The following is an 18279-nucleotide window of genomic DNA, read 5'->3' as shown; positions in this document are numbered from 1 at the left end:
GAGTTGTGCTTGGATAATTACTTTTCTAAGTTACTTTATACCAAAGAAGGTATTATCATTTAATTGAAGAGATTAGTGATAATATTCTAACGAATCCAGTGAAGTGATATAATGAGAAAATCTTATAAAAGCCATTTAGTTGGATAACATTGACATTTTCCTTGGGGAAAAAAATAAACAAGAGGAAAAATGTTTCCACCTCAAATACTTTTGTAATTAGTGTTCCAGTCATTTATTCATATTTTGAAAATGTGTATTCTTTCTCAAATAGATGTGATTACTACTTGTATATGCTTTGCCTGTTTTAAGAGTTGGAAAGCAAAGGCACTTCGCTTCCTCAGGCATTAAAAAATATATATATTTTGGGAGTGGAGGACTCCTGATGCTAGAAGATCCAAAAGGCTCCTTACTTAATGATAAGGAACCCCTAAGCAAACAATAAGATGGGTAAAGGGAGACAGTTAACCCACCAGAAAATTGAGTTACAATCTCAAGTAAATTCTCATGGTCCATCTCTTGATGGCCTTGAATGCAAGATTTTCACAGCTTCCTGATCAGCTATCATGTTCAGTTATTCTAACAAGGAAAGGATTACTTGTTATAAGAATCTGCCTGTTAGTCTGTTGCTCTAAATGTTTTTCTTCTGAAACAATTAACTCCCTTGAAAAACGTTCTCTTCATTCCATCTTCCTTTATTTCTGCCTGTATTAACACTATTCTCTCAGGCTTTTTCACAGCTATTCTTCACTATTTAGAATAATATATTGTGATTGTGTCACTCCCAGTAGTCAGTGATTAATGCAAAGGTAATTTTCCTTGTCTATCCTAAAGGGTCTAGGATGTGTTGTATCTTTTCTGAAAAAATGAGTGCAGAAACGAAGCTCTGGATGAGACTTCAGTTTAAGTGTTAAGCGTTTAAAAAATGTGTATTTTCACTTTAATTGAAGGACAGAAAGATAGAGATGATCACACAGAAGTGTTTCATCCAACAGTTCACTTCCCAAATGTGTGCAATGCGTGGGCCAGGCCAAGGCCAGGAGCGTGAAATCCAATCTGGGCCTTTCACATGGTGACAGAGACTCTAGTACTTAACCATCACCTCCTGCTTTCTAGGATGTGCGTTAGCAGGAAGCTGGAGTAGAAATAGAGACTGAGATCCAGTGGAGCCGAATCCCTTACCCACTGACCTAAATACTCTTAACTTGTAAACAATATCTCATGATGTGCGTTCTCTAATTCTGTGACACACCATAAAGTTAATACTGTCCATTGAGTCACGCTGGATATTCATTTTCATCTGTTCTTCCCTCTCCTTTACTAATTTACTCAGAAGTGAAAATCCAGCATTTCAGCGGCACTGCAGCCTGTGCATCTCAGTCCATCTGCAGTTGGGCTCTTCGAGCAAGCAAGGCAAACAGCAGCAGACAGAAAGGGAAAACCATGGAATTTAGCATGCCAAATCCCAAAGCATGCCAACTCGCAAAAGATAACAAAGTAGGCCAGATGCCGAAGAAACATAAGCAGCAGCAGACATTTGATAACTATGAAGCTTTAATCTTATCAGATTATCATATTTAGATTCTCTCTGAATGGTGAAGATTTGGATATGGTGTAACTTCTAGTCTGACACTTGCTCACGTGACTAGTTTGTGCTTGTTAGTATTGCTGGAATGTATGTGTTTGGAATGTGTGTGTTATGATAGCAAATCAAATTTGCTGAGAGAGAACAAAAGAATATGGAAGATTGGTGATGCAAGTTGAGCTCCCAAGAACCAACAGAAAAAGCAGCAAAATAGGATCAGGTTGTTGTTGTTGAGGACAAGGAGGACTGCCCTAAATCTTGGCAAAGCTCTCAACCATTACATAAGGAATTCTGGTACTGAGACAATGGTTGCAAGTTGCATGAAAGTGCTACACATTTATACTCATGCTTTACTTCTCCAAGTCCTTGAGGGAAGGCTCCCTGGATACAAATATCACCTTGGATAGTCCCTTCTCACTGGAAGCCCAGGAAATCCCATAAGAGGACCAAAAGTGAGGGTTTCCAGGCAGCAACACTGAGAAACCGGGCAATGGGCCTTCAGTCATGAAGAGGACAGGCAGCAGAGCATGGTGACATTGTACCCTTTTAAATAATTATTTTCTCTCAAAAATCCTTTTTTTTTTGTAAATGTCACTAGAAGAGCTGAGAATCATCAAATCAGTAAATTGAATCTTTTTCCTCACCTTATTAGAATACAGTTATTGTATCCAGATGTACTTAAAAGTTGAGTAGGTCCTTTCGCTGTTTTAGATTTATGAACTATCTGCTCCTTTGAGTAAAAAGGTGTCTTCCGATGTTTGTATATGAAAAAGGTAACTTTTTCACAAGTACAGATATGTGTGGTGCTTTGAGCCATTTCTCAGTGTACTTTTGTCTCAGCATAAAATTAAAGCTGGCATTGACCATTTACGTTTTTCTCAACAAGAATGTTTAAATGCCAAATCCCCTTCTTCGTCAATACAATGGCTAATTTCTACCAGGATTTGGCAGAGATCTGAAAGGAAGGAGGTGTGGTATCTCTGGAGCTGTCACAGGACTTAGCCCCGAGATGCAATCTTTCTAGTCACCCTGAGGCACTGCAAGACCACTGCTCCCTGTGCAAATGTAAATTGGGAAGTTCCCTGTCTCATGGATGCACAGCAAATTGGACTGGGAAGTGAGACTCAAAATCCCAAGCTTCTTGTAGGGAAAAATGCGGCACTTTCAGCATCTCTTTCTGCATGGGCTCATTAGAACTCGTAAAATAGATCTGGACTCTCCTAACACTTGGGTACTTCCACTGCATGTTACTTGAATTCAGTGTAACATTATATATTTCAACAAGATATAAAGATTGTGTGAGAATTAGCAAGCATTTTTTTGACTTGATAAATCTCGGAATATCATTTTAGCCCAATGATAATTAGGCTTCAATCAGAAAATGAGACTGTATAAATATCACAGGATAGAGTTTAAAAATACTTTGTTGGGGTCTGGTGCAATGGCTCAGTAGCTAAATCCTCACCCTACAAGCACCAGGATCCACTATGGGCACAGGTTCATGTCCTGGCTGTTCCACTTCCTATCCAGTTCCCTGCTTGTGGCCTGCGGGAGAAGTGGCGGATGGCCCATAGCCCTGCAACCTTGCAGTACTCGCTGAATTATTTGAATTAGGGGGAGCACACATTAATCCTCTGTGAGGATTCTCTTGGACATGGTTTGAAAAAGATCCAGTCATAGATGATTTGAATTTTATTTGGTGACGTTATCTGGAGGTCCTATTCGACAGTATCACCCTCAATAAAATTTTCTCCTAGGATCATCACACAGCCAACTGGCACGGAGAACTGAGGTTTCAAACTTAAATGACCCTGAGATTTTGATTAGAATTTCTACAAGAAAACTTTTTAAGGATGTGTCCATTCTAGGTGCTTCCGGAAACCATCGATAGTGTCATCACTTTTCTGTTTTCTCAGAATTATGCCAGGGGCTTCAGTCTGAACTTCCGCTAAGCTCAGGATTGAGGGTTTGCTTATTTCCCATCACCACCCTAATAGTTTTATTCTTTTACTTTTGAGGTTTAATGTTAATCTGAAAAGAAAAAAAAAGAAGGGTAAAGAGAAAAGTGGAGAGACACAGAGGTAGAAAGAGATACATTCCAACTGTTCATTTGCTTCCTAGACAGTTACGTGAGCCAGGGATGAGCCAGGCCAAACACAAGAACCAGGAGCTCCCCTCCGGCCTTCCCATTGGTGCCAGGGCCCAGCTGCCTGTGCCACAGCCTGGCTTCAGCTCTCCCCTTCTGTTCTTCCATTCACTGAGATCTGGGTGGGATTCAGTAACGTGTCATTTTCAAAATTCATAGTGAGCATCCTTATCTAGCTAATCACATTCAATGGATTTTTATATCATTGTCAGAGTGCTTACAAATTAAAATTGTTTTATGTTCTGCCTCTAATGAGAATTTATGATTAAACTAGGGTGTTAGGCACTATGGAGAGACATCAACAGACTCCAGCAAAAAGCAGTTTTCTGCAATGTAGGTGATGAATCAAACTCCTACTTACAAATCTAGAAATGGCACTTCTAGATAAAATTATAGGTTCCCAGCTTCAGCCTGGCTTAGCCCTTGCTCATTTGTTCATTTAGGGAATGAAGCAGTGAATGAAAGATATCTCTCCTTGTTTTTTTAGTAGAAGTGGACACAGAGAGAGAGAGAGAGAGAGAGAAAGAAAGAAAATGAATCTGGTCTTCCATGCAGGTAGTGAGAATTTAATTTTTTGAGTTGCCTCAAAGGGCAATTCAAATCAGTAGTTGGGAGCAGAGCTGAGACTCTAACCCAGGAACTCCAATATGAGAAATGAATCTCCCATATACTTTTTTAAGTTTTAGCTTTTGTGCTTTTCCACGAACTTTCAGAAGTGCCCTCATAGCTTAGCTCTCTTTCCGTTTCTGTCAGAACTCAAATATGTACTTTTTAGTAAATGAAATACAATTGTGTTACCATATAAGTTCAGGGGACTAAAGCAATTATGTGGGCATTTCAATAGGCATTCACTCATAAGACTTCTATATTGTCTGCAAGCCAGTTTGTTCCCTGCAATGTGTCAAAGAAATCCCTACAAACCTCATGGAATTTGCGGGAAGCCTGCTGTGGTAACAAGCATGATTGTTGGTGGTAACTCCTGGACAGAGTGCCTGCTGTCTGAAGCAGCTTGATCAAAGGGAAAGCTTATTTTTACCGAAGCAAGCGGTAGAAAGTAGCTAAACTCAAACTGTGTTGAAAGCAGAGTCTTCTGTTCAGGGCACCCAGTGTCTCCCAGAACTTCTCCCAATAGCTGGCACCTGTGTGCCTAAATCCAGCAGTCTATGTTTTTCTTTTTTCCCCCACTCTGGGAAAGCAATTCGCTAACTCCAAATAATTAGACATGCTGTAGCCTAGCCTAGCCCAACCCATATCCCACCCAGCTCATACATACCCAAAGTTGCTGTGGTTTAGTTCAGCCCACTAGACCAAGCCCTCACGAATGCCAGCAGGTGCCACTGCCTTGTCCAGCTTGGTTTGTCCCCAGTCTTGATTCTTGTGTTCACCAATGATAGGCTCAGCCTAGCAGGGGAGTGCCCACAGCTCCCCTTTCAGCCCTGGATCCTGAGCTTACCATGGGATACTGTGGCGTAGCCTGGCATGACTGGCACCTAGACCTGACACTTGCTAAGTTGGTGTTGTGGCCTAGTTCAGCTGGCCCATATCCATTCTGGCTCTCCTGCACACCAGCAGGTACAGCAGTCCAATCCAGCTTGACCCACCCCCAGGCTGGCTTACCTCCAGTCCCAGCTTTTACGCTCACCAGTGGAAGCAGCAGCCTAGCAAGAAGTCCCCAAAGTTCCCCGACAAGGCATGCTCCCAGCCCAGGGTCTTGCGTGTGCCAGCAGATGCTATGGTCCAGTCTGAGATGGTCTGCTGCTAGTCTTGGCATTCACCAACAGGTGCTAAAGCTTGGCCCCAGTCCAGCCTGCCCCAGTACCAGCTGTTGCAGTGCAGCAGCCCATCTCAGCCCGGCCCTCCTCCAGCCCTCCTGTGAACTGGCAGTTGTTATGGTCTGATCTGGCCTGGCTTGCACCCTGTCCTGGATTTCGCTCACCCAGTGTGAATAGAAACCAACTTTTAATAAAGGCTATTTCACCTGGACATAAATGCAATCACAACAGTGAGTTGTGTGAGCCAAAAGTAGCTAAAGGCGAGGAAGTTCCTTTTGTCTGAATGGCTAAAATCTTTCTCAATATTGTGTGGGGGGCTTCTCAGACTTAAATGTCAGTGTAATTCACCTGGGGAATGAAATGCAAATTTTGACCATCAGGCCCGAGATTCTGCACTTCTTACAAGATTCCAAGTGATGCTGATGGGTCAGACCCTCAAACCAAACTTTTCATGTTCACGACTTCAAAGAAGACTTAAGAAGAGTGAAAACAATTGGAACAGAAGCTATGCTGAGATAAACCCTGCCCACCTCATTTCTCATTTTCTCATTTGTTTCGTGGGAGGCCCTGGGACACAATGGAGATACATGATCTCTGAGACACAGAGGTTCTAGGCTTCAGTCCTGCCTGCATCTTCACATTACCTAGACCCTAGGCACTCCACTCGTTCAGGCTTACGCTTCTCTACATTGCAGATTCCGTGGATGTTCTGTCTTGCACAGTGAGAACGACCAGCCAAGAATGTGATCTCCAGTCTGACTGAGCCGATCTCATCTGCAGACCCTCTCTACTTAGACTCTACCTGCTCTACAGAGGTAAAATCCTGAGGATTAACACAATAAATCCAGATTTCCTTGTCTTCCTTGCAGCCAGAGAAGAATAGGCCCACAAGTCAATAGGAATTCTGAGTAGAAGGAGGAAAAGTACACTCCTTGCGACCAAATGCAAAGCCTAGTAGGAGAAGGCCCTTGACATTGGTTCATTCTTACTATTTGCTCCACACAAAACCCATGCAACAAGCATTGTCACACCCAAAAAGGACAGGCCTGAGCCTGAAAACCAGTACACTGAGGCCGGCGCAGCGGAAACATCAAAGGAGCCCAAATGCCCACCAGTATTTCAGAGTCCTTGTCCTAAATGTGTACCCATACTCCCTCAAATATGAGAAAAATAAAACCTTTTTGGCTTCAGTTTGCATGCCCTAAGTTTTCAGGTTCTTCAAGTTAAAGGAAATACATGTATAATTGCTCAGTACAGCCATTCATTGTTATTTCTTCTGAAGACATTCTGGATTAGATAAAAGCAGATGCAAAATAAAACCTTAGTCAGTGTCATTGATAATGCCAACTTGTAGCTGCTTGTTGAAAGCTAAACTTCTGAGAAATGCTATTAAATTGGAATCCTGGCTTGTGTAAAGCTTTGCACATCAACTCCTACATTTTCAAGTCAAAATTAGTGTGCTTACATTTTAGAAATCCTAATTGAAATGCCCCCACTTGTGATAACTAACATTGGTGTTGTCACATAATGAATACTCCAGTGTCAATCATTGTTTTAAAGCAAATCTGGGACATTTTCAAAAAAATAAATAAAAATAATTGCACTGGGCCATGTGCCTGGAAGAACAAGACAAAAATCATTACACTCAACTGATCTGAATGGAAAACCAAATTAGTATAATGAGTGAGCTGTTGTGAAAAAAGTAAGAAAATAGGCAACTGAGTGACAATGAAAAGAACTTTCAAAATAAGTTAAACATTGCCATACAAATGAAGGCTCTTTAACAGAAATAATTGATATGTAAGTATTATTTAGTGTCTATCATATGGAGGTATTGTAGGAAAGGCAGGCATGTGAAGCAATATGCCAACTTCAAGGACAATAGCGATTAGGGAAATACACGGTTACAGACATTTAGAGGTAGATATTTGGGTCAATAGGTAAGCTACTGCTTTGGCCACCAGCATACAATTTCAGAGTCCCTCAAGAAAATCTCACTGTAAAAAAGACAAGTGGGTCAGAAAGTGTACTACTGGTGGCTGAAATGAATTAGGAGGTAATTTTATATGCTAATCCTTAAGTAATTTGAATGTCAAATAGCTTCACACAAATTCAGGGAACATAAGCAAGTTCTATAAGAAGGCTTCCTTGATTCTAATAATAATATTAAAAAAGTAATTAAATTGGGATGATGATGATTATTACAGGACATATGGCTTTTTTCAGTCCTCTCTTGAAACAGCCCAAGGATAGCACTCTTGCCTTCTCTCAATTACAAAATCCAGCAGTCACAACTCAATTCTCTTCTTGCCTAGTCTCTGATTTTGACTCTGATTCTTATTTATCTATTTTGAAGTGTTTTGGACAAGGAACTCCTTAAGTCCATGGAACTGCATCATGAAAAATAAAAATTTTAAAAAGGTTATTGTTACTTGAAGGGCAGAGTCACAGAGAGAAGACAGCCAGAGAGACAAGTCTTTCATTCATTGTTTCATTTCCCAAATGGCCTGAGCTTGGCTGATCTGAAGTCAAACCTTCTCCAGGTCCCCCACGTGGGTGCAGGGCTCAAGGACTTAAGCTCTTTTCACTACAATTCCAGGCCATAAGCAGGGAGCTTATTTGAACAGTCGAGACATGAATCAGCACCCATACTGGATACTGGGGCACAGGCAAAGGCTTAGCTTACTATGCCAACACACCAGAACCCTCTGCGTCTTTCTAATGTCTCACTGCTACTTTGGTGTCCTTTACTAACATCTGCTCTTGGAGGCTTGAATGCCAACACGCCCCATGGTTCTGTCCTTGGCCTCTCGTCTCCATCTCCTTGAAGCTCTTACCACTCTTCCTAAGTATTCTCTTCCATGATCAGGCACTGCCTCGGCATTCATGCATCAACGGTTTCCAAATCTATGTCTTTAACCCGCTTGTCCGATTGTCTATAGGACATGCTGGACAGTTCCGGTGGTACGCCCAACAGTAACAGATTAAATTCCTCAGGGAACTTGTTTTCCTTCAGTATTCATCTAGATTACTCACAACCACAAGTTCTGGAAAAAACTTCAAGGTCAAGGAATTTGCAGGGCTAGTTTCCAGAGGACACTGCCTTTGACCTCAAGGCAGCCAGAAAAAGCAGGTTCCATGGTGTCAATTCCCTTTAATTAGTTCTTTTAAAACTTATTCTCTAAGGAAGGGCTGTTCAAGCTGTCAACTGTCTCCCCTCCACCTAAACACCCTAAAACAATATAATACAATCTTCATGATTTAAGTCTCGCCTATTTTTTTTTTTTTACAGCTGAACTTCAACTCTAAGACTCTCACACCCTCACCTTCTGGAATGATCAACTATTTTGTATTCTGTTGCCTGAAATGAATATCCCTTATTTTCAGTCTATCAAATTCCATTCATAGTTCAGTATTTGTTTCCATGCTATTTTGCTTTCAAAGTTCTTGATTTGGTCCCGATTCTTGTGTTCCCACTTTCCCCCTGCATCCTGTTCCCATAAATGGGAAGAGTGTATCATTCTAGTATCATCTCCATTCTAGCATCACTAAACAAACTATATTGCCAATTTTGGATCTACATTCACCATGAACACACAGCAGGCAGGCAGGGAGGTGGGAAAAAATTAAAACAAAATAATAGTATATTCTGGAATCAGTGGCAAGTACAAATCTCAATTTTATCATTTCCTTCTGTGTTAACTCTGTCGAGTAAGTGGGAAGGGAATTATGCTTAGGGTTATAATGAGGAGTGAAACACTCAGAATGAGCCCGAGATTCAGAAAAAAAGCTACTTCTAATATCATAGAGAAAGTAACAGCAATGACCACAACTCTAGGCTATATAATTTGCATCTGTTATTTCCTAGAAATCTACAACAAATGCAAGAGATATGCATAATTACTGTCATTTTACAGAACAAAAATTCCATTTCTGAAAAGGCAAAGAGGTTGACAAAATCCCGGCAGCCAACCTGTGCTGGACTCAGGATTTGAGCTGACATTTCATGACACAAATACTGCCTTCATTCTGACATCTCCAACCACTAATCCAATTTTGAAAGCATTTGTTATGTTACTTAACACCCTATTAATTCACTTCTAGAAATACAATAAACTTCAAATATATATTTTAAAGACAATACATTTACTTAATTACATTTTTATTCACTGAAAAAGTAAAGGCTCCATACCATATCTTAATTCAAGGTTCTCGCTTTATGGCCCTGAGAGATTGTGACCTTGTCTCCCCCACTTCTGAGGACCCACTGGCCAAGAAGACTTTGCCTAACCTGGTGCTTTTTATTACAAAGCCATTTTTTTTCCCCAAAAAGATTTTAAACTGGAAATCGGAACTTCTGGTCAGCAAGGAAAAAAAAAAAAAGGCAACTATTACATTCATTGTCACATAGACCCAAGGCTTACATTTACATATACCTTATTGAGAGGCAGAGAGGGAAACAGAATCCTGTAGGAAAGTCACTGTGAAGAACGCCAGACATGGATTTAGTAGTTATTCTTGAATAGAGGCAAAGCATGAAAAATGCATAAAAAATTATCCCAGAGCAAGAAAGAGAGCAAGAGAAATAGAAAATGTAAGACACAGAGAGAGAGAGAGACAGAGAGACAGACTGTTCACCACCAGTGGACCACTCCCAGCAATGTCCGCTTGCCATGTCTGGGGCTGGTCTGGAGGCAGGAAACGAAAACTTGACCCTAGTCCCCCCCTGTTGGTGGCAGGGATCTGGATACCTGAGTCATCTCCTGCAGCCTTTGAAGGTCTGTGTTGGTAGGAAGCTGGATTGTACATATAGAGTTACATATGTATACAAGCACATATGTTGCTCTGTCTGCATCATTGCTCTCATAGCATCTCATGCCATCCCCTAGGAGCTATGTGTGTGTTCATCGAGGTTCAGTTTTTAGCCTAGCATGACTAAATCCTGCCACTGATATTTTATTACGTTTCAGAACACAGTGGGTCTAAGTCTCCTCACCTTCTCATCAGATTCTACTTGGGAACTTTAAAAAAGTACCAACACCCGATGTGGTAGCAGAAATTCTCATTTAGTTCATGGAGGGGGACTTGGACCGTGTATTCTTTTAAAACGTTCCCAGTGTCACCAATTTTGAATCATTGTTCTGGAGCAGCGGTTTCTCAATGTGTAGCTCAGCAGCACCGACAGACTAAAGTCAGCAACTCTGAGACTCTGGCTTGTTAAATGTTAGGGCAAACACCTGATTTTCCTCAAAAGAAGGGCATTTTACAAGATGGCAAAGAAGAACACCAGGCTACTGCTAGTTTTTCTCTCTCCATCTCTCTCTCTCCACACACACACAGCATTATCTGAGAGCTATTGACCACGCAATGAATACTTAATGTTTGTGATCATTACAACGCTGTTGTTTTTAGTGAACCATCTATATTGCACTCCACATTTTGCTACTGTCTTATACAATCGTTTTCCTGATTCAAAACACAGTGTTGAGATTAATGATTGAAGTGTGTTTCAGAAGCAGAGATTCAAACGATTTCTCTCCCTTTAGCAAACCATCCTGAGCTCTCATATCCTTGGAGCTTCCGTAGGGAATAAACTTAATCAGTATAAACCTTATTTAATGACATAAATGAATTTAAGTGACACATCTGTATGAAATGAAATATAGCATCAAGTGAGGCTGCCTGCTTATTTAGAGATAGCTAGTTCCGTCAATCACTGTCGCTCTAGGTATATAGCAAATGACTTAATGATTTTCAAATACTTCTCTTGGGGTTCTAAAAGTGCCAAAAAATTGTACATTTGGCCCACTGGCGAAGACACTGCCTGAGCCGGCATGAGACAATGTTTCAGACACGAACAAGAGTGGGCACGGGTTCTAACACCTCTGCTTCTGATTCTGGCTTCTTTTTCATGCACATCTTACAGCTGGTTATGACTCCAGTGATTGGATCCCTGCCAACTACTTACAGATACAAACTGGCTTCCATGCTTCCTGTGTAGCCGGGCCCAGCCTGGGCAATTATGTGAATTTGGGCAATGTTTAAAACTGTGGGTAGTAGCATTCTGTCTATATTTTTGGCAATTGCACTGATCTTTCCTGTATCTTTACCTCTCAAAGAATTTTTAAAAATACTATATGCTAAGATGTATCTTTCTTGCTGGTATGCTGAGAATGGTTCATTTTAAGGTGTTTTTCTCCATTAAACTGATTATAAAAAGAGAAATATATACCTACTCGCCGAGAATCATTTTTACAACCATGCTAACTCACAACAGTTAATGTGTCTCTAAAAATAGTGTATATTTTTTTGTGGGGCATTTCCAATAACAGCCATGAGAAAAAAGTACCCTTGAATGTTCAGTGTTTGTTAGGAACAGTACTTATTTTCACAGGAAATATTTGAGAGACAAAGTTATAAAATAATAAAAATATTTAAGAAGTTAGTAGCAAAATATTTCAAAAAATTCAAATTCTGTTTTGCCTAATATATTTGGTATTAAAAGGCTTTTGTATTTCTTTCTTTAAAACTCACCAGAGATATCATCCTTTTTAAGCATACATGTCCCTTAAACATAAACAGAATTATTATTGGGCACAGTTTAATATACCAATTTTAAAAACGTGAAATTCATTTCTAAGGCAGACCCCTGGGTTAGTGTACTCGTCATCAGCGGAATGGAGCATTTAAGCGTGGCTCTTCACTCCCAGCGGCAGGCATGAACTCTCACGTGGAAGCAGTTCTTCCAGGGGTACAAGACTGCCTCCCCCTGCTGGCAGACCTAGTGCATCCCAAGGGAAGATGCAGAATTCAATCTGACAGAGGTTAATGGCAGTTACTGACATGCACAGTGCATCTCTTTCCTCTCCTTTCTTTCCAGGAGAAGCTGCCTTTGGGGCTCACCTGTCCTGCTCTGACCCTCCAGACTTCGACCTCCCGGGGAGCTTTGTCTCTGTCCCTGGAGAGTTCTGTGCCTGAAGTCCAGCTGGCCTTTAATTCCTAGCTCACCAGGAGGGAGTACTGTCTGAGAGCCACAACATTCTCGCCTTCTCATTTACCGGTCTCATCAAAAGCAGTAGCAATATTTTTACCTCAGATTTGCCTTTCTTTAAAAGTTGACTCAGAATGGTGAGTAAAGCTTTTTTTAAAATTTATTGACTCCGGGATTACCCTTCCATCTTTCCCCAATTCCTACCCCTTTCCCCCTAATGATTCCTTCTATATTATTACAATAGTATAGTCCTTCATAAACAGTCTTCATTGCATCATTCTGCCATTTAAGTGTGCCCTGATATTGTAGCTATAGACAAAGGTAGAGTCCAGCATCCTATCGTCAAGGTATATTTAACAGGTACATCTACTCCATGGAATACTACTCTACATTTAACAGGTGCATCTACTCCATGGAATACTACTCAGCCATTAGAAAGAGTGAAATTCTACCATTTGGAACCAAATAGGCCCAACTAGAGACCATCATGCTCAGTGAAGCAAATCAATCCCAAAAGGACAAATATCATATGTTATCTCTGTTATAAGGCGATCTTCATGCAAAATACAAGATCAATAGTCCTTTCAGTGCTGTTTTTGCTACATATATCTCATGAGTTTTGATAGTTTTGTTTTTATTTTCATTCCTTAAAAGTTTTTTTGTTGTTGTTAATTTTCCACTGACTCATAGATCACGCAGTACTGTTTGCTTCAAGAAGGATTTTGATTTTCATTTCTTCATCAACACACTGGTCATTCAGTGGCATGTTATTTGTCATGGTATGGTAAATTTTCTGTTTTTCTTCCTGTTGTTTATTTTGTTTTATGCCTTTCAATTAAGGGGATGTATAGTAACTACAATAGAGACCATCATATTCAGATGTGAAGATACAATGCAGTACTAATCTCTACTTCCCAAACAAGTGTGTTTTGATGGAATTCTCTCAAACACCAAATGAATAGATATACCTCACTCCTTTCACTGCTTGTAGTCTACTATGAAAGGAAGTCCAAGCCGACTTGAGACACAAACGGCTACATAATTTGTGTAGAATGATTGCACATGATCGTTATGTTCAAAGCAAGTCAGTTAAGGACTGACTTGAAGCAGACAGACAAAAGGCAATGCATTACTTTGAGAATCAGTCCTACTGCATTATGACCAGACATATATTAAAATGTGCATAAATATACATATTTAATTATAAAAATATGCTTTCCTTATATTTGTAAGACATGCCAAGGTTTTTGATCATGCTAATTTAGAGGTAAACAGTTACATATTTGAAAAAGATTTTGAATAAATTAAGTGAGGGCATCAAACTGTGAAATTTTTTCATTTGACTGAAATGTCAAGGAGCATGCCATGTTCAAAATATTCATACACATCTTAAGAAAGAGTTGAAGTAAAAGAGTCCATTTTTAAACAGTCACAGCCATTGAGATATCAAGGATCTGGTTCTGATAAAGCACTGACCATTCAGGAAATACGTATTAGGACAATTACTTTTTCTCTTGACATCAGAATATCTAATCCTACTTCTCTTTAAAACAAACAAGAACACTGCAGTGACTGTGTAGTAGAGACTGTCACAGAAAGATGTGAGGATACAATGCAGTGTGTATCTCTACTTTCAAATCAAAGATGGACTCCCATGCCCACAATATCAGCATACACGTAAATAGTACAATGGTGGACCTATGACTGATAGTGAAGGACTATTTATTGTAACTACATGGGGGAGATTTGGGGAGGCAGGATGGGAAATCTCAGAGCCGATGCAACTGTATCATGGAATAGTAAAATACATTAATTAATGAAAAAAAGAAACACAAGGAAACAAAAAATTGTAATATTATAGCCATGCAGCACAAGATATTTACTGACATTTTTTCATTTTAACAATATCTCTACATGAGTTCTTGCATTTAAGTGAGATTTTACACTTCTAAATTTTCAGCCATAACAAGTTAGATGAAAAAGAGAAGTATTTTTAATAATGTCATTTAGCTTCACTTATCCTAGCAATTCAATTTTTTACCTTATAAAACTAGGTGGTATGAGTTCTTATGGTGTAATAAATTGTTTTCTCATCCTCATCCTATTTGCATCTGAATATGAACTTCTGCTTTCTATCAAATGAATCTTTATTACAAAGATAAGAATATAAATTCATGTGTTTCTGCGAGTTTGAAATATGTAAGAAATATGAGTGTTAACAGTTATGAATATTTATCAGTTGCTGTTATTAAAATGATGCTTTGTTTTCTCCCAGAGCTTTTGCATAAACAATTTCAAAATGTTATCCCATCTGCCAATGTTTTCTGAAAACAGCACAAACCTTCTTTTTTCTCTTCAGGAGTAAGCTTCACTTTCGTATCTGTTATATCCTTGAATGAGGCCAGAAAAAGAACCACATCTCCTTTCTCATTCTTTATAGGAACAATATCCAAAAGACACCAAAATGGAGACCCTGCAACAGCAACAGAGATTGTAAGTAAGGCACTATTTTAAACAGAATACTTGACCATGTTGAATCATTTTTGCTTACACCATTCGAATTGTATTACTTCTCTGAGCTCGCAGCTGTTGAAGCATTCATTCTACTCTAAGAAAGGCCACCCTTTACCGCCCCCAGCACACAGTGGCTCTTCAATGATGACCTTTGCTGGATATGAGTTTGCTAGGGGTTTATTTAGTCATTTTGGAAACTAAAGCTTATCCATCAGAATGGCCAATATTAAAACCAAAATGTCAAATATGAGAGGAGAGTAATAGCCATTAGAAATGTCACATATGATCGAATGATTGTAATGAACAATTTACTTTAAAAATTGGCAGTTTTAAGATTTATCTTCACAAAACAGCATTATATCAATGTGAATGAATAATTTTTGAGTACAGTAAACTACATACCTCTGATACAACATTGAGTAAGAATAACTAGACACAGGGCTTTCTATACTGTGCTGTGGGAAGTTAAGATACAACCTGCAATACCAGCAACCTATATTGGAGTGCTATGCCAAGTTCCAAGTTTTCTATTTTCAGTCCAGCTCCCTGCTTATATAACTGGGAGGCTGTGCATTCTGGTCCAAGTATTCGGGTTCCCAACCCCCTTGTGGGAAACCAGCAGGGGATCCTGGCTCAGTCTGCTTCAGCTAGGGTGTTTCAGATCTTTGAGAGTGTGAACCAGGAGATTAAGTTCTCTCTCTCTCTCTCTCTTACTCTCTCATAAATCTACATAGACATGCAATTTAAAAGTTGGAAAACTTTCTTATCTTGGTAAAATCCAAGTATTAGCTAATACTTTTCTGGGAAATTGTGGCTAGAAAGGCATACAGAGCACGGAGTTCAGGAAAGTGACTCAGGTTTCATTTCAGACTCATTTAGCAGCTTTACTAATTCGTAGATTTCCTCACTTCTGACTCACTGTAGGATCCTTCCCCAGCACTTAATCCACACCCGTCATCCACTGCTTCGTCTGGGGCCAGATGAAAGGGACCACAGCCAATCTTACACTTGAGCCTCCAAAGCCATGAGACAACATAGAGCTCTTAAATTCACGAATAGCCTGAGACAGGTGAGTATTTGGTTAGTAAAAACCTCACCAGAACATATGTCCACATTTTCATGCCTATATGCCAAAGCCTTTTACTGGAAAAACAGCGTAAGGGATACACAGGCGTCCATTCTCCCTCTCTTCCCATTTTTCTTCTTTCCTTTGTTTCTCCATTTCCTTTTTTTTTCATCCTTTACATTTAGTTTGCTTTATTCACCCCCTTTCACCTCCGCTTCGCTTAATAAGGTTCTCAAGTCTATGTGACATATTTTTCAAGGCTGTTTCAGGGTTTCAATTGTCCTCCCTTATGCAGGAACATCATCGGTACTTTTCAGTTAAGAGCACCTCAGGCACAATGCAAGAAATCTCCCTTAGGCTCATGGTGGAAGGCAGCAAGTGTCTAGGCACAAATTCAGAGATGTGGGTAATTCTTAAAAGTAGGGTTAGAGGGCAGAAATCTTGAGTGAATTTCTGTCTCGAGCACAGTAATTACCATGTTGTTCAGGAAGTGTCAATATAAAAAAGGCTCTGCCAGGATGTAAGTTGAGAACACCTTTAATTTTATTTGATGGAGAGAGAGCAGTTTAGATCTTTATATGGTAAACTGTGTTCTTGGAGTTAAATAAATAGTTACACAGGAGACAAATCTGGTGGAATTTCTTATTTCTCTATGTCAGTGTGTCTTCTTTTTCTCGACTGGGAAACAACGGTACAGAAGAATTTGTTAATATTCTCAATTCTGGAAAGACTCACATGCTTTCCATATGCAGCCAACTATACTTGACAACTACTGATGCAGTTTCTAGGATCATATTATAGTTTAGTAACTTAATGCCAGGAGAGAAAGGTGCAAACAACATGGTGGCTTGAAGTGTTCCATTACTTTTAAGGACTGTGCTGTCATGACGGGAAACAGTTGCACTGCCCAAGCAACACAGAAGCTCAAAGTGGGATATGGACACTTTGCATGCCTCCCGGTTTCTTGCAGTAAACCAGAGCTTCAGTGGGTTTTTACTGATGTATATGTGTGGCCTTACCTTTTGAAAAGACAACAACAATAAACAATAGCAGAGTGGGAAGCATCAATAGCATAGGACTGAATCAGTGTGTCTCATTTTTCATGTTATATACGATGAGTCTTATACTCTACAACCCCTGTCTCAGTGTTACATACTAATATGCTGGTACACTCACAGTGACAAATGTGTCACCACGTTTTAGAAATTGGTTTAAGGGGAACAGTATCACTGTGAGGCTGGGAGAGTACCTGCATCTGAGTATCACTGTGAGGTTGGGAGAGTACCCACATCTGAGTATCACTGTGAGGCTGGGAGAGTACCTGCATCTGAGTATCACTGTGAGGCTGGGAGAGTACCTGCATCTGAGGATGCTAATGAAGCTGCTGCTAATATAGCAGGGTGATGGGACTCTTGCACCTGCTGAAGAAAGAGCGTGGCACTGAACAAAGCCCCGCTCAGCCCAGCTCAGAGCTCCTTGCCACATTTGCTGATGATTTTCCCTGGCTTTAATCTCTTTCACTCTCTTCAGAGGAATCTCAAGATGCTTCTAATAAGCGGTGCAAATATAGGGTCCTAACATCAAGCTGAAGCACATCGAACCATCTCATGCTCCTGAGTTATAAAAGATCTCAGAGCTTCTGAGACAGAACTCTTCATTGGAAAGATGAAACACTTGAGTTCAGATTGTGTAAGTAAACTTAGGTAAAAAATGTAAACACTTGAAGAGTTGGGAACAGATCTCAAATTATATGAATATAAATTTCACTATCTTTTTGCTAAAACACAATACATTCCTCTGTTTTGCTTAAAAGAACAAAGAAAAAACTATCCATGAATCTACTATGCAGTTTTAGTATTTAATAAGTTATTGTTATGTATGTAATTGATGTTAGTGGGAAAATAGGCTAAGACATGAAACATACACAGCATTGACCAAGTCCATTTTAACCATGTATGTTCAGAATTAGAAACTGTGTTTTAAAAGTTGGGCAAATAATGTCTAAAGGTTAGAAAACATACTCTGAGACAGCAGAAATATTAAGAAGAGAATTGGAAACAAGGAAATAAGAATTCAAAAGAAATGATTAAGAATCTTGTGACAGTTCTTCAGTGTATAAAAATACACAATTACAGTTTTAGGTGACAATTTAGCACTTTCAAGAACAGACAGACAACAAACATACTGAAGATCTCTTTCACTGTGCAA

The 18279-nt window shown here is 39.7% G+C and overlaps 1 protein-coding gene across 1 annotated transcript in view; it reads right to left on the bottom strand.

Annotated features, from left to right (window-relative positions):
- The window catches only part of KCNH8 (potassium voltage-gated channel subfamily H member 8), a 202496-nt gene that overhangs the window by 102144 nt on the left and 82073 nt on the right, over positions 1-18279 (bottom strand). Inside the window, exon 3 of the mRNA XM_040965251.1 lies at positions 14833-14964. Coding sequence (XP_040821185.1) covers positions 14833-14964 — 132 coding nt within the window. The remainder of the gene's footprint in view (positions 1-14832; positions 14965-18279) is intronic.

The sequence above is a fragment of the Ochotona curzoniae genome, unplaced genomic scaffold, assembly GCF_017591425.1.
Source record: "Ochotona curzoniae isolate NIBS_2020 unplaced genomic scaffold, NIBS_Ocur_1.0 contig_1302, whole genome shotgun sequence".
Taxonomy (NCBI): Eukaryota; Metazoa; Chordata; class Mammalia; order Lagomorpha; family Ochotonidae; genus Ochotona; species Ochotona curzoniae.
The sequence above is the reverse complement of the archived record's forward strand: the minus strand, read 5'-3'. Positions and strand labels throughout refer to the sequence as shown.